General features: G+C 32.5%; 1 protein-coding gene across 5 annotated transcripts in view; it reads left to right on the forward strand.

The window, feature by feature from the left end:
* Positions 1–14910, forward strand: part of Lrriq1 (leucine rich repeats and IQ motif containing 1) — a 149605-nt gene extending 134695 nt beyond the window's left edge. For 2 of the 5 annotated variants that reach the window (XM_069989370.1, XM_069989380.1), the window contains exon 27: positions 5602–6678. In XM_069989370.1, the coding sequence (XP_069845471.1) occupies positions 5602–5744 (143 nt within the window). In that variant the 3' untranslated portion in view covers positions 5745–6678. Of the gene's footprint in view, positions 1–5601; positions 6679–14875 lie in introns of those variants that run through there. The other 3 variants (XM_069989392.1, XM_069989399.1, XM_069989389.1) reach the window with 3 other exon arrangements.
* The last annotated feature ends 439 nt before the right edge of the window (positions 14911–15349 follow it).

The following is a 15349-nucleotide window of genomic DNA, read 5'->3' on the forward strand; positions in this document are numbered from 1 at the left end:
TGTCACTATTCAATTTCAATTTCAATTGCATGGTGACAACTATCACTTTTAATATTTTTATTTTTATTAATATATTTATTTTTGTTAATATTTTTATAGCTTACAAGAAGCTTTTACTAATGAAGGTAAAAATCTCATTACCAAACAAAATTACACTGAGAAAATCTAAATATAGAGAGTCAACAGCCTATGAGTTATTTTATTTTTGCTCTTAGTGTTAGATTTAAAATTATCCACATGATGTTCATTCTAAGTGGTGCTTCTGATTTAAGGTTGAATATAGCAATGGTCTTATAAAGTGACTGCTTTTTAAATATTGTACTATCTACCTCAACCCCAAACTTGCTCAATGCAACTAATTCATAGCACTTAAATTGATGTAAACGCTTTGCTGCTAAAAATTTGTTCTGGTCACTTTCATTAAAATGTTGAATTTTTTTCCTCCATGCTTTACTTATTCTGTATCTGCTGCTAAGTAATACAATATGGGAAGCCCTTTGAAATACTTTTTATATACAGACACATAGTGTTGGGTATATTGATGAAAATCCAGTGACGTATTACCATACATCATGAGATTTCTATTTTGACCTGTTTAACAGTTTTTTTTATACATACCAGGAGAGTCATTCAAGTCATTCAAAGCATTTTGCATATTAAATTACTTATCAAAACATAGCCTATATAGACCTTGACATTTGCTAAAGGACCAAGGACTTAAAGAGGTAAAAAAAAATGTTTTTAAAGGACCAGAACAAATCTTGAGCAGAACATAGATTATATGGGGAAAAAGTGACTTCTTAGAAAAAGGAGCATAGTTATACTTTCAGCACAAATAGATGAGTCCAATTGGTTGATTTCTGTGATCACCTGCAAATAGACAGCAGATTGTTGTTTTGTAAAAAAAAAAAAATCTATAATGATGTTGCAAGAAGAAAAAAAGCACTTGCTGTCAAAGTTCTTTGACTGTAATTTTTCTGTTTAAGGAACCCATCAGTAGGTTTAACATTAATATCACTTTTTTGTAGTCAGAGTCTCTTGCTATTTTATTTTCATGTGGGTAATTTTACAATGATTATACATTGACTGTATCAAATTGCTTTTTATTTTCTTTTTTCATTTCTATAATAATCATAAGACAAAGTAATGACTTTTCAATGAATGCCAATATGTGATTCTTTCATAGACATGTTGTTGTACTTCTGAATTGGTTTTCTAGGTCTAGTGATTTGAGAGTTTATATGATAATAAAGACTCTCACTAAGGCAATGAGAGAATATGCTATATTGATTACTGATCAAAATTGTTCATTTACACATAACAATATAATTCAAGGTTTGAGTCCAAACTAAATTTGGTTCTAGCCAAAGCACTATATATACTGAATAATCACTTATGTGTTTGCTATCTCAAAGACTAATTTCCTACAGAATTTTAATTTCACTGAAAATGTACCTCAAAATTGCCATTAAGCTGTCTTGTAACATCATATAATTTTAAAATATATAATTATTATTTATCGAAAAACTATACTAGACAAGGAAAAAAATTACACACTGCCTTTATAAGTGTAGGTACATAATGTGGATAAGTACAAGTAGATTTGAGGATTTCTCAGCAGTTCCAAGTTAACCAAACTATAAACTGTAATTAGGGGGGAGAAATGTACTATATAGTGAATTTCTAGTTAGTGGGAAAGTCTGTCAGAATGCAGAAACAGATTAAAAATTAGAGTTTGATGTTTGTTTAATTTTCAGGCTGTTTTAAGAAGTTCAACCTATTTAATTTCAAATAATTATTTTAAAAATATGTGGATTTACCTTTGAATATTTCATTACTTTGTCTAGAAAGTGTTTCCCCACACACATTATTTGTCATCTCTGATCAAAAACTTATATGAAGAACAAAGTCTTTAAGTAATACATTTTATATTGATAGTTTTATTAACAATATTAACCAGTAATGAACTATTATTGAATGAACTTTAAATGCATTCATACTTATTTCTACTTATTACCTTGAATGATGCTTGCAACCACCCATTGATTTAGCTTTCTCTGGTGAAAAAAATATTTGTACTAGCCATTGTGAAAATCTACTTGTTCTTACTGATCTCTTTTCATGCTAAATAAGTATATACTAATCATAAAGGTATAATAACAGATATTTATATTTCTGAGACATTCTGCTCTTCCATCTTCAGTTCTAGTATTCACCCATGTACTATATTCTCATAAAAAGTATACTTCATCCATGTACTATATAAAAAATATACTTGCTACCCAAGTACATTTGTTCATCAATGAATTTTAACTACTGGAGTGAGGTGACAATTTGTTATTGTTGTTGTTATTTAAAGGACCAAACAAGCCATTCCATGCTATTATTTGGGAGGAAAAAAATGAAATAATTCTTTTTCAATATATTAATAGTTAGAGGAAGATGAACTTTCAGGAAACTTCATTAATGATTCTTAGGCCACTAACTCTAACATCTAGTTCTTGCTTTATGTCCAGTTATATTCCTGTTGCTTTTAGGAGTTCTTGCAGCTTTGCAGTTCCCTTCACTAAGAATGGCTCAATGCAGAATACGTCTGGCCACAGGGGGAATCCAAAGCTGTTATTTGTCTAGGTTGTTAGCTTTTCTACTGGCATTACATACAGGTATTCCATGGCATAGATTTCCAAACTCCTCTTTTCTCTATCCAAATCCTATGCAGGCATTGTCCTGTAGCCATGGACAGCTTCCTTTTTCTTTCCTACATGCCCATTCCTAAAGTAGTAGCTTTCAACTTTCTATCCTACATTTCAATAATGATTTCTTTGTAGACGAAATGATACGAACTCCTTTGGCTTTGTTTTCCTAATCCGTTTTAAGACTGAAAGCCAATGCAATATTGTGTTTATGCAGAGATTTTTACGCAGAAAACAAACTCTTACAACCCATATGCATCATTATGTTAAACCAAATTTCAAAATCACAAACAAGTTTCACAGACAAATGGTTTAGTGTTTGCTTGCTCTTCTATTTGGATTCATTTTTAATATTTAAACTTTAGATCGGCATACATTAAAGAGACATTTTTTTTCTTCTCTGAGCTGAAACACAAAATCTTCATATTGGAGAATCATGTGGTTTGAACCTTTGCCTGAAGCCAGTTCTAGTGAAGACCCAGAATGCCTCATTCTACTGCTTTTCAGACCACTTCCCTACAGACCCAGCACTGTACTCTTGATTCATCCTTAGGAAATTTGAAGCAGATGAGAATAATTTTTTAATAGTAATTTTCATATGATGTCTTGCAGTCTTGATATGCAAAATATCACTAGCTACTAATAGTTTTTGCTTTCTTCTATGGATAATTTCTAACTTCATGGATAATAATAAACTCGTTTCTTCCCCTTTTATACTAAAAAAACTCACATTTCACTATCTTTTTGATACAACTAGAAAGGCAATCTTTTTTTTACCACTTTTTTGTAAAATTTTATTTGTGAACATACTGTACAGAGGGGTTACAATTACATGGGCAGGATAATGCATACATTTCTTACAAGCATTGCAGCCTCCTCCTTTGTTTACCCTTCACATCCCTTCCCAGCCACCCCCCCCAATCTCAATCCCCCCCCCACCGACGTTGTAAAGCTCGTTTTTGACATGACAACTTGTACTTCTCATTGTTGCAACAGGTCTCCACCTGTATCCTTAAACGACTTGTTTTTCCCCATCTTCTCCACAAGTTATACTAACATCAAATATAGTGAAAGCAGAGGTTATACTGTGGGGGAGGGACATACAAAGCAACAAAGAAATAATCTTATGTGTTAGAAACACATGCATGAAAGAAAAAAACATTAAAATACATATCTAAGAGTTTATTTTCCTAACATCACATTATCTGACCTTTTCTGCTTGACTCATACATATACTAGATATTGCAAATAAGGGAAACCATGGGACCTATGTTTCTTTGGGCCTGGCTTACTTCACTTAATATAATTTTTTCCAAGTTTTTCCATTTCCTAACAAATGAAGCAATGTCATTCTTTCTGATGGAGGCATAGAATTCCATTGTGTATATATACCACATTTTCTTGATCCATTCATCTACTGAAGGACATCTGGGTTGGTTCCATATCTTACCTATGGTAAATAATGCTGCAATAAACATAGTGGTGCTGGTAGCTTTAGTGTGGTCTTGTTTGTAAACATTTGGGTAAATGCCCAAAAGTGGGATTGCTGGGTCATAGGGGAAACCTCCATACTGCTTTCCAAAGTGGTTGAACAAGTTTACATTCCCATCAACAATGAAGTAAGGTTCCCTTCTGTCCACATCTCCTCCAGCATCTGTTGTTGTTAGAGTTCTTGATTTTTGCCATTCTAACTGTAGTGAGGTGGTATCTCAATGTTGTTTTGATTTGCATTTCTTTTATGGCTAGGGAGGTTGAGCATTTCTTCATGTGTCTATTGGCCATCCTTCTTTCTTCTTCAGAGAAGTTTCTCTTTAAGTCTTTCGCCCACTTATTTATTGGGCAGTTGTTTCTTTGAGGATTTGTTGTTGGGGGATTTAATTTTTTGAGTTCCAAGTATATTTTAGATATGAGACCCTTGTCCATTGTATGGCTAGTGAAGATGATCTCCCAATCCATGGGCTTTCTATTGATCTTGCTAGCTATTTCCTTTGCCATGCAGAAGCTCTGCAACTTTATGCAATCCCATTTGTCCAACCTTTCTTTGATTTGTTGTGTTTCCGGGTCTCTATTAAGAAAATTTCGGCCTGAGCCAAGGAGACCTAGGGTTTCTCCTATTGCATCCTGTAATGTTTAGAAAGGCAATCTTTACAACAATCCATGATGCACTTACATCATAATTCCCTTCATTTATAAAACTAAGGCTCTGAAAGACCTGCATAGTGCATTCTATGTCTAAAGTATTTTTTCATTTTACCCAAATTATTATTCTTTGAAGCCTTTAATTGAATGATAAAGTAAGACGATTTCTAAAACAAAATTGAACATATCCTTTTTTTGGGGGTGGGGAGTCCGGTCGTGGGGCCTGAACTCTGGGCCTGGGCGCTGTCCCTCAGCTCTTCAGCTCAAGGCTAGCACGCTACCACTTGAGCCACAGCGCCACTTCTGGCTTTTTTCTTTTTTCTTATGTGGTGCTGAGGAATCGAACCCAGGACCTCAGGCATGCAAGGCAAGCGCTCTACCACTGAGCCACCTTCCCAGCCCCAACATATCCTTTTTTTCAAACTAAACAATTATAAAAAATTTAACCTATTGAAAAGATACATATAAATATATTAAAATGTTTTATCATTTGATAGTCTTGATAGCATCCACATTTTGATCTGTAGAAAAACAGAAACTGTTATATCTAGTTGATTTTTTTAAATCAACTTGTTTGTTCCACCTTTATATACCAGGTATCTTTGATTATGTTATTTTGCACACAAAAAACTCAACAAAGACACCTATGTTAAATGCAGAGATAGAGTTTTCAAATGCAAGCTGTTGACTTAAGTATATTTCTTGCTCTAAAATAAAATTTTACTTGGGTCATATTAAGTGAAAGTGTACATTTGATATCACTGTCTAGGTCATTCAATTAAAGGAGTACTTGCACCAAGGATAACAGATACAAGACCTTCTAAAAGAGAACGCATATCATTCCGTGACAATCCTGTACAGCTCAGTGGTGGATGGGGAGGTGGCAAAAAGAAGTCAAAAACTTCCAACTAGTTCTTCAAGCCTCAGCATTCAAAACAGATGGCAAAATGGTTTATTCAAAAGAAATCTGTGAATATCTGGTCATGTTACCAACTGGATACAAGATTTTTGAGTACTGTATTTAATTTGTTGAGTTTTACATATTTCATAATGTTGATGACTGGTGCAAGCATATTATCCCTTATCTATAAAGTGTGCTTTGCAATTCTTCCTGTTTTCCTATGGAATGACCTCCAGAAAATTCTTGAAATACTGAAATAGAATTTTTATAGAGAGCTTCTCATTTAGTTTATAGGCTCATGACACATGGGTTCAAGGTAATTCTAGTTATCAATAAATATTTCAATCCTATTCACGGACACAATAGAATATAACTATTTTGCTGGCATTATTTAACATAATACACAAGAATGATTAATACATTCATAAACTTGGATTTACCTGGGCTATTTACTCAGGTAATAGATGAATAATAGCTATTTCTCTTTCTTCTTCTTCTTCTATTTCCTCCTCCTCCTCCTCCTTCTTCTTCTTTCTACTTTCTTCTTCTTTCTACTTTCTTCTTTCTTCTTCTTCCAATCCTGAGGCTTGAACTCAAGGCCTGGGCACTGTCCCTGAGCTTCTTTTGCTCAAAGCTAGCACTCTACCACTTGAGCCACAGTGCCGCTTCTGGCTTTTCCTGTTAATGTGGTACTGAGGAATTGAATCCAGGGCTTTATGCACGCTAGGCCAGCACTCTACCACTAAGACACATTCCCAGCTCATAGCTAGCTATTTTTAAGTTAATTAATATATAAGGGAAATCAAAATAAACTTTGCATTTAAAATTTTAAATCTGATTAGGAATTTTTATAAGAGAATGTAGATTCAGTGTAAGATAAAGAGAAATTCAAGTTTAAATAACTATCAGCTTAATAAGTCGAATATTTATCTGTAATTTTTCATCAAAGTGTCTATTATCCTTCAAAAAATGTAGATGCTATGTTGTAGAATATGCATGCATCCTGGTTGTTCAACTATTGCAACTGCATTTTAATTTATATGAATATGCATTATAAAAAATGTAGATGCTAAATTTGGTGGTTAGCATTATACCACTGATTAAAACAGATTTAATCATTTTAAATGTTGTTAAGCTGAGAACTTAATTCTGGGCTCAATTCTGTTATTTTCTAATATTGGTCTGATTTTTAAAATTGCAGACCAGTTTTGGGAAAGTCTTATTTTTGTTGGATCAATTTTTCTTTTGTATTTGGAAAATGCAAATGTGCAGTATGCTACATTTAAATTAATGCTCGAAGGATATGTGGGTCTCCAAAATCTGGAACCTTTTTCACAAAACTAAATTCATAGTTCTCTAGTGATTTTCCTTAGCTGAGTTGCTATGTAATAGGATCCAGTGAACTTTAAATATTCCTTTTGTTTTCCCTCTACTTGACAAATATTTCATCTAGAGATGACTGAACAGATTTAAGAGTTTCATTTTTTCCATATTTGGCCCCCATCTGCTTTAGGAGTCCTATTGCATTTCAAACCTGCATATCTCTTTTTAACTTAATTGAGATAGAATTGGTAATGAGCCTTGAGTTGTCAATCTATAATGAAAATATAAGATTCAAATGTTCCAACATAGAAATTGAGTTGCATGTGTAAAAGTTTTATGAACACAGTTATGTCATTTTTCACTAACAACATCCACAAATCAACATTATGTAATACTTTATGTCAGCTATTTTCAGCTCTGTAGTAGAAAACCATATTACAGATGATATTGACTGGATTTCATAGGTCATGCACTCAAATCATTGAAGTAGAATGGCCAGTATAAGGATTGAGATACTTATGATTAAACTCTTAGTGTGTAAAACTAATTTTATAGTTTTCTTATTCTGTAATCTGTGTAATCATTTCATAATATTGTGAAGAAGAAAAATGGAGTTGATTCTCCTAAACTTAAAAATGTTAACTAATATATGCCTGAATAAAACAGTACCCTAACTATGGTTTGAATTGAAAGTTCTTTTTGGTGATGTTTATTGTTTCCAGCCTTAAGAGAATCATCTCAAGAATTATTCCATGCTGAGGTCAATCATTTTGTAGTGCTAGTATATTCTGGTTTATGAAACAGAAAAACTTAATTGATTTTTTTTAAAAACTGAATAAAACAAAATAATTTGAACCCAGAAATGTACATTCTCTCTTTTTTTTACTTGAGGGAACATTTTAAGGATTAGCTGTATGTAGGATTTAGGAAGGTGAAAATATGGAGCCTTTCTTGTCATTTCTTTGACGTGAAATTTATATTCACAATGATGACCTAGGCAATTGGGCAATTCAAATGCCTGACCCCAAATAACTTCTTGTTCTTCTCTAAACACTGTGTCCTATTTCCAATTCCTTTATAACTCAGTTATCATTTTTGTGTCTCCTACCCACCCCATTAGTCTTTTTTATTAACAATAGCAAAATGAATCAATAATCACACATGCAAAAAATAATAGTACATTTTTACAGAAGTGCTAGAATTGCTGTCTGGAGACTGCAGAAAAGTTTGATATGAGGATCAGTTATATTGTTCTACCACCATCTTTGTGCACATAGTGTGTATGCGCATATGCACATATGGTGCGTTTCAAAGTATTTTGCCATCCACTACAAGATGGAATTCTGTTTTCTTGTTGTGTTTGCAAGTTAGAAATCCACCTCTCTCGTTTGAAAAACAGAATGACATACCAAAGACATTGTGTTAGGAACTGTTGTTTATGATAAAATCTATTATCCTCATAATATTTTTATTTACCTAGATGGAACTGCATTTTCATTAATGAGTGTGAAATTTAGAGAAATGCTTATGAGCAGATAAAGAAATATAATTTATATTTGGGATACATATTGCACCAACCACTAACAAAATTTGGTTATAGAGCACTTTGAAATAATATATATTGTATATGTGTGTACATATATAATATATATATATACAATATGTATATGAACACATGTATTCACTCAAATTTTCAAAGACAGTATGGAAAAATAATGTAAATTAAAATTTTATGTGGGTTATGTTAAGATAATATTTAGTTTATTTTTACTTTCTTAAATGTGAGTACCAGAAAGTTTTGTATTACATATATAATTAAATAGTACATATTTCCCTTTAGTAGCATGGATTTAAAGGTGTTATATAAATAGACTCATGTCGGGTTTTGATTCAGGAAATAAATAATGAGATAATAGGAAGAATAGATGTTATAATACCCAAAATATACTTTGTTAAAGAATTTCTTTATTAAAGTACTTTAATAAATAAAATTAGTTTATTAAGAAAGAAAACTTGGATTCTGCCAGACATCCTGGCTTTGTTGAAATGAAAGGCCGAGATCACACTTGTGGTTGGAGACTTTAAGGGATCTGAATTTAGCTTTGACATAGTGGAATTCAACTCTCGACTTCTACACTTACTTAAATTTAGTTTATTTTAATCAGAGATAGTCTGATGAAGTTATGTTGAAGTCCTTCATCTTAATTGCTTCAGAGAAAGGATTAGCACTCACCTTATAATCTTTATCATCTCTGGCTATGCATGGGTATGGCATGAACTGTGTGATATAAATGTGTTCTTGTAAGAATTCATGTTAAGTATTATACATAGCATCTTAATGCAACATAAATCTAATTTAAATTTAATATATATAGCCTAAAACATAGCTGCATAAATGAATATAATGCATTTGAAATGACCATAAATTTAATGTCTTAATTTCTGAACAAGCTTTGATCAACATGTCCTTTGTGTGAACTTCCAGCTAGTCATTCCCTTCCAAGTGTATTTCTTATCCCTGTTTTTAGGTGCCAGAATTTTTCTCAAACCAAAAAGTAGAGTAAAACTTTGCATCCTTATAATAATATAGCAAAGCTATCATGAGGCATGTCATGATGCATAGCTAGCCGTGCTAGCTCTTTAGGTCAGGAAAACAAGTACATTCTAAGAGATGCTTGTAGTAGATCTGGAATTGCCACTTGAAGGACAGAATAAAGAGGCCTGGTTAAACTCAGTAAAGAAATACACGTGGAATATCAGAAAGACACACAGATTGAGAAAGAGATACACCATTAATAATGCCTGCTAGGTCAGCACCGTTAATAATGCCAGCAAGGTCAGTGTAGGTAAATCCTTCTCAGTACCTGTTTGCCATCTTCTCTTTAGGTTAATAGCTAGTCAAAGTGCTACAGGGAAATCCTTTCTATGAAATTTTGAGAAACATGAACCAAATCAGGAAATAACAGTATTCTGTGGCTTATATTTGCCACTACTGAGAGAATAGTATCCTCTTTAACACTCCCATGTTTTAGATTTTTTTTAATTTTAATTTTACTGTCAAAGTGATGTTCAGAAGGGTCACAGTTACATAAGTAAGGTAGTGATTATACTTGTTGAACTTGTTACCCCCTCCCTCATCCCCCCTCTTTCTTTCCTCCCAAGTTGTACATAATTTCCAATATATCGTTTTGTGAGTATCACTGTTGCATAGGTTCCCATTTTGTCCTTTGTCACACCATTTTGTTGTTCCTTGTTGTTCCCCTTCCCTTCTCTAGTTCAGATAAACATATATACAATACTAGGGTACCAAAATTAAGTACAGTGACAACAGGGCATAAACCAGAGGAGGGGTAAACACAAAAGAAAAATAAATCAAATAATTTATGGAGAAAAACAACGACAATGAAAAACCTCTGTGTCCATGTCTTGGAGTTTAGCATCATCTTATATGGTCATATATACTGCTCATCTGCTAAGATTATCCTAGATGTATACTATTTATTTATTACAAATAAGGGAAAACATGGGACCTATGTTTCTTTGAGTCTAGCTTATTTAATATGATTTTCTTCCAAGTCCTTCCATTTCCTTGCAAATGGGGCATTGTCATTCTTTCTGATGGAAGTGTATCATTCATATATATATATATATATATATATATATATATATATATATATCACATTTCTTGATCCATTCATCTACTGAGGGGCATCTGGGTTGGTTCCATATCTTAGCTATGGTAAATAATACTGCAGTAAACATGGTTGTGCTGGTAGCTTTAGTGTGGCCTTGTTTGTGGTCATTTGGGTAAATGCCCAAAAGTAGGTCATAGGGGAGCTTTATGTGTCACCTTTTGAGGAACCTCCATACTGCTTTCCAGAGTGATTGAACAAGTTTACATTCCCACCAACAGTGTAGTAGTGTTCCCTTTTGGCTGCATCACCTCCAGCATCTATTGTTACTAAATTTCATGATCATAGCCATCCTAACTGGGGTGAGGTGGAATCTCAATGTTGTTTTGATTATAATCATCTCATTCACATTGCAAAAAACTGAGACAAGAAACCACTGCAAGTCTGTAAGTTTTCCTTATGGAAGCCTGATTTCTTTGCCAGCAGGAAGCAGTTAAATAAAGTTTTTAAACACAGGTATATTTTTGGAATTAGTAAAATGTTATTTTTCCTACAAATGCTGTTATAGAAACTTTTAAAATTGGTTTAGATCATCCTATATAATTGAACTATATAGTGAGAAATATATATATATGCATATATAATTTTAGTTTCTTATAGCCATCTTATATGAAGAAATAGGTAAAATTCATTTAATATTTTATGAAAGAGAGTTTTAGCAAAGAGAGTTTTAAGGATATTTTCTTAAAAGGAAAACAAGCTGCTAAATTGGCCTTGAATACTATACAACCTTGAGACAAAGTATAAGGAGATTGTAAATTATTGTGTATTATATAAATGTGTAACTATTAGTGAATGTTTAACAATATATTTATCAAAGGAAATATAACCCTATCATCTTAAATCTGGATATGGGTTTGAGATTTCCACTCTTTTACTGGATTCAAGATTTCTCTACCAATGTTCATGAATCAACAGAAGGTTACTAGAAGACATAGTAAGGCTGGGTCTGTTTCTCATCTCTTCATTGTTCAGATTCAGTCTAACCATGGATTTTCTCTGAACTTCAAAATGAAACCAATGTTGAAAATAACTCAATATGATACAGAGAACCCAGAAAGAAATCAACAGCAATTGCATTCTGCTAGCTACATGTTTTGGTAGGAAGCATATGGAAAAAAGTGAAAAGAACATGGTTCTGATAATGTTACTGTCCTGTGTTATAATCCTCACTTTAATGAATCATCTTAAACAAAATGACAAACTCTCTAAAACTGTTTGTTTGACATTATACTAAGAGTGCAATGTATCACTTAAAGGATGCTAGAAAGTCAAGTGGTAAAGTGTATGAGAAGTCAGCCACAGGCTGAATATCTTAGGGATATGTCATAAACACTCAATAAATAGTAACTTGACACAGTAAACCTTTCAAGAACAATCTTCCAAAATTTAACCAAAATATTTTTCAGCAGATTAAAACTAGATTGATTCTGCATATCTTATTTAAGAACTGTTACCTTGTGTTGGGGAAACAAGTTTTGGAACTGACTTTCAGATTTTTTTATGAGAATGACTGTAGAATTCAATGATTCAAGTAAATAAGGCTTTTGAGAATCCACCATTTAAGTGTTTTTATACTTCAGAAATTAAAAGATATGCATTTCTGATAGTATCCTAACTTGTTTTTACCAGTGGGAACTAAGAGATATAATTCTACAGTATGGTTGGGAACATGAGAACCACAGCTCTGTAGATAATAAATATACTATGTTCCAAAATATGCCCACGAAATATTTCTACCACCAGTGTCCCAAAGAGTATGATAGCTAACTGAGTTGTCTGGCTTTTATCTCCTTTCAAATGGAAATATTGACTCATCCTGGTAAGCACCTGAAGAAAAAGACTCATCCCTCAGTCTTATTTTTTTTCTTAATTTTTGTTCAATGTTTAAGTTATTCAGTTTTCTTCTCCATTGCGAACAAAACAAAAAGTAACACTTATTTTCATAAATAAATTTATTACCCTCACTCAATCATCAATACTATAAGGAACGTTTATTCTAATATGTCAAAATGGATTAAAAATATTTGTAGATAAAAGAAAAAAATTGTGGATGGGGATGATTAGTTTCAAATGAGAATGGACAGACAAAAGCTGCAGCTGGAATAAATACCTGAAACTAGATAAAAGTGGCATATCCAAGGAATCGAGAGTAAAATTAAAGATTGGATGACACGGCATGGCTGGGAGCCTGGTGAGAAGGATAGAGAATGAGTGAGAAATATGGCTGGGAATTAGAATCAGAGAGAGTACCTTGTGGTCCATCCATTCTGTAATGTTTAGGTCCTTTGTGGAGCCTCTCAGTAGTACTTCTCCAAACCAGTAACTTTTCAAAACTCAGTTGATATTATTAGCAAGTGACTGTGAAGATAATTTTGAAATAAAACTAGATATAGAGGAAAATATTAATTTACTTCAAATCTGAAATTATAATGATAAAATCATATATACTGAGTTCCATACTTATTGGGTATATGGATTCATTTGATTTTGCATTGTAGGATAATGCAAATGACCTGAAGAAAACTTACCTTTAAGAATTTGTTGAGAGTTGATTTTTATACATGCTGTTGTATATTGAATCAAGTAAGTTGCTTCCAGGACTATGTAATATCATTATCATTGTGATAACATTCTTATCAGGAATAGCAGCGTAGATAGTGATTTCCAAAATAAGATTTTATAGGATGTGGTCTCCAGACACTCAATAATAGCATGCTGAATCTTGTAAGCCAAGTAATGGCTGAAAGAAGCTAGAACTTGCAACATTATTTGCAAGAATGGAAGGGATGTCTTAGCCTACTACAAGCAATTACAGAAAATTTTTAATTGATTGGCTTAAACAGCATAGGTTATTTATTTCTCATTGTTGGAATGAGGCTAGACTGAGAATTAGAACAGAAGTGAGATTGTGTTCTTGTGTAGACCCCTTTTGCTGGTTTTCTGGCTATTCTTTGAATGTGCTGAAGGGAGATCTCCTATCTCTTTCCCGTCTGTCAAGGACACTAATCCCATTAAGAGGCGCACATCACTGAGACCTAATCTAACCTTAATTTCCCACTGAAGGCCACTCTCACATGCCATTGTGTTGTGATTCATGTTCCTTCAAAACTTGAATGTGTCTGTACAAGAGAGGTACCTTGAGCCCATAGCAACCTTTTAAAGCCATAAAATGGAATTAATACCTGTATTACCAATAAAAGACCATAGTGTCTTTTTTTCATACAGTTTTACAATGACATTTTAACCATAGAAACTGAGTGTGTAAAAGGTAACTATTTGTTGTAGGTTATATTAATAGGTAATGTCAAAGATAGGAATACACCCATAGTTGTCTTGGGCTCAAAAGTCTGAAAATATATGTTAAATATGCAACAAGAGAGGGAAATGGAGGAAAGCAAAAGAAGGTCTGATGTTGTCCAAGAAGCATTTTACTCATTACCTGACTTAGGGAATTGTAACCTCTTGGTACAACTCCTTAATAATAGCAATTAAAAAAGGAAAGAAAATATATGTTAGAGAAAAATATTTGTATGTATAACTTAACTGAATAGTAATCAAGGGCAAGTACACTTACCTCAAATTAGTACACAGACTTTAGGGGTTAGCATCCTCAGGGAGATTTGTTCCCATTTATTATTTTTTCTTCTCTCTCAATTTTCTTACTAATCAGAATTTGTTTTGTGTTTTCTTAATATTGATATTTTGAAATTTTCTTTTTGTTTTGAAGCCACTTTTCACTTCTTGACATGTTAATTTATTCTTCCTATCTCCATAACCTTATTAAATGCTTTTCCTGTATAAAATTTTAAAATCATAACAATGTGTTTATGATCAGGTACTAGCTGCAATGTGTTTGATATATTAACTCTCTTCACATTAATTCTCATTCCTTTGGGCCATGTAAGGTTTCTGATCCTCAGTGTACAAATAATACTAAACCTTACATTGTTACATCCTTTGCCAACCATCCAAGAGCTAACAGGTGGTAGAGATAGACTTAAACTCTGTGAATTTAAATATCTATTCTGCATGTTATCAAAAGATGTAGTAGAAATGTATGAAATCTATAAATCTGGTAAGTTGTTTGTGAAATTTATGAAGTTTATCAAATTTCCTGTAAATAGGAACTCTACAATAAGAAGAAGAAAAAAGAAGAAGAAGAAGAAGAAGAAGAAGAAGAAGAAGAAGAAGAAGAAGAAGAAGAAGAAGAAGAAGAAGAAGAAGAAGAAGAAGAAGAAGAAGAAGAAATAGTAACAAAAAAAGGCAGAGCAGAATGACGGAATAGTTATTTAACAGAAGACACTAGGTGTATGTTACTTAATTTCATCTCAAGACAAAATATACTAAATTTATTTCTCTTTAGGGAAAATGAATGCTAGATTGGAAAATGATAGTATTGTAACTTTATTTTTGTATTAATTTTTAACTATACAATTGTACTCTATTTTTGGTATTTTCATAGACATAGTATATTTTGATCATATTCACCTGTTCTATTATTCTTTCTTACTTTTTTAATCTTGTGAAGGAAACAAGATATATATAGTATACATATACAAATAGTATATTTTGATCATATTCATCTGCTGTTATTCTTT

Source organism: Dipodomys merriami, unplaced genomic scaffold (genome assembly GCF_024711535.1).
Source record: "Dipodomys merriami isolate MVZ:Mamm:240054 unplaced genomic scaffold, mDipMer1.0.p SCAF_10, whole genome shotgun sequence".
Lineage (NCBI taxonomy): Eukaryota > Metazoa > Chordata > Mammalia > Rodentia > Heteromyidae > Dipodomys > Dipodomys merriami.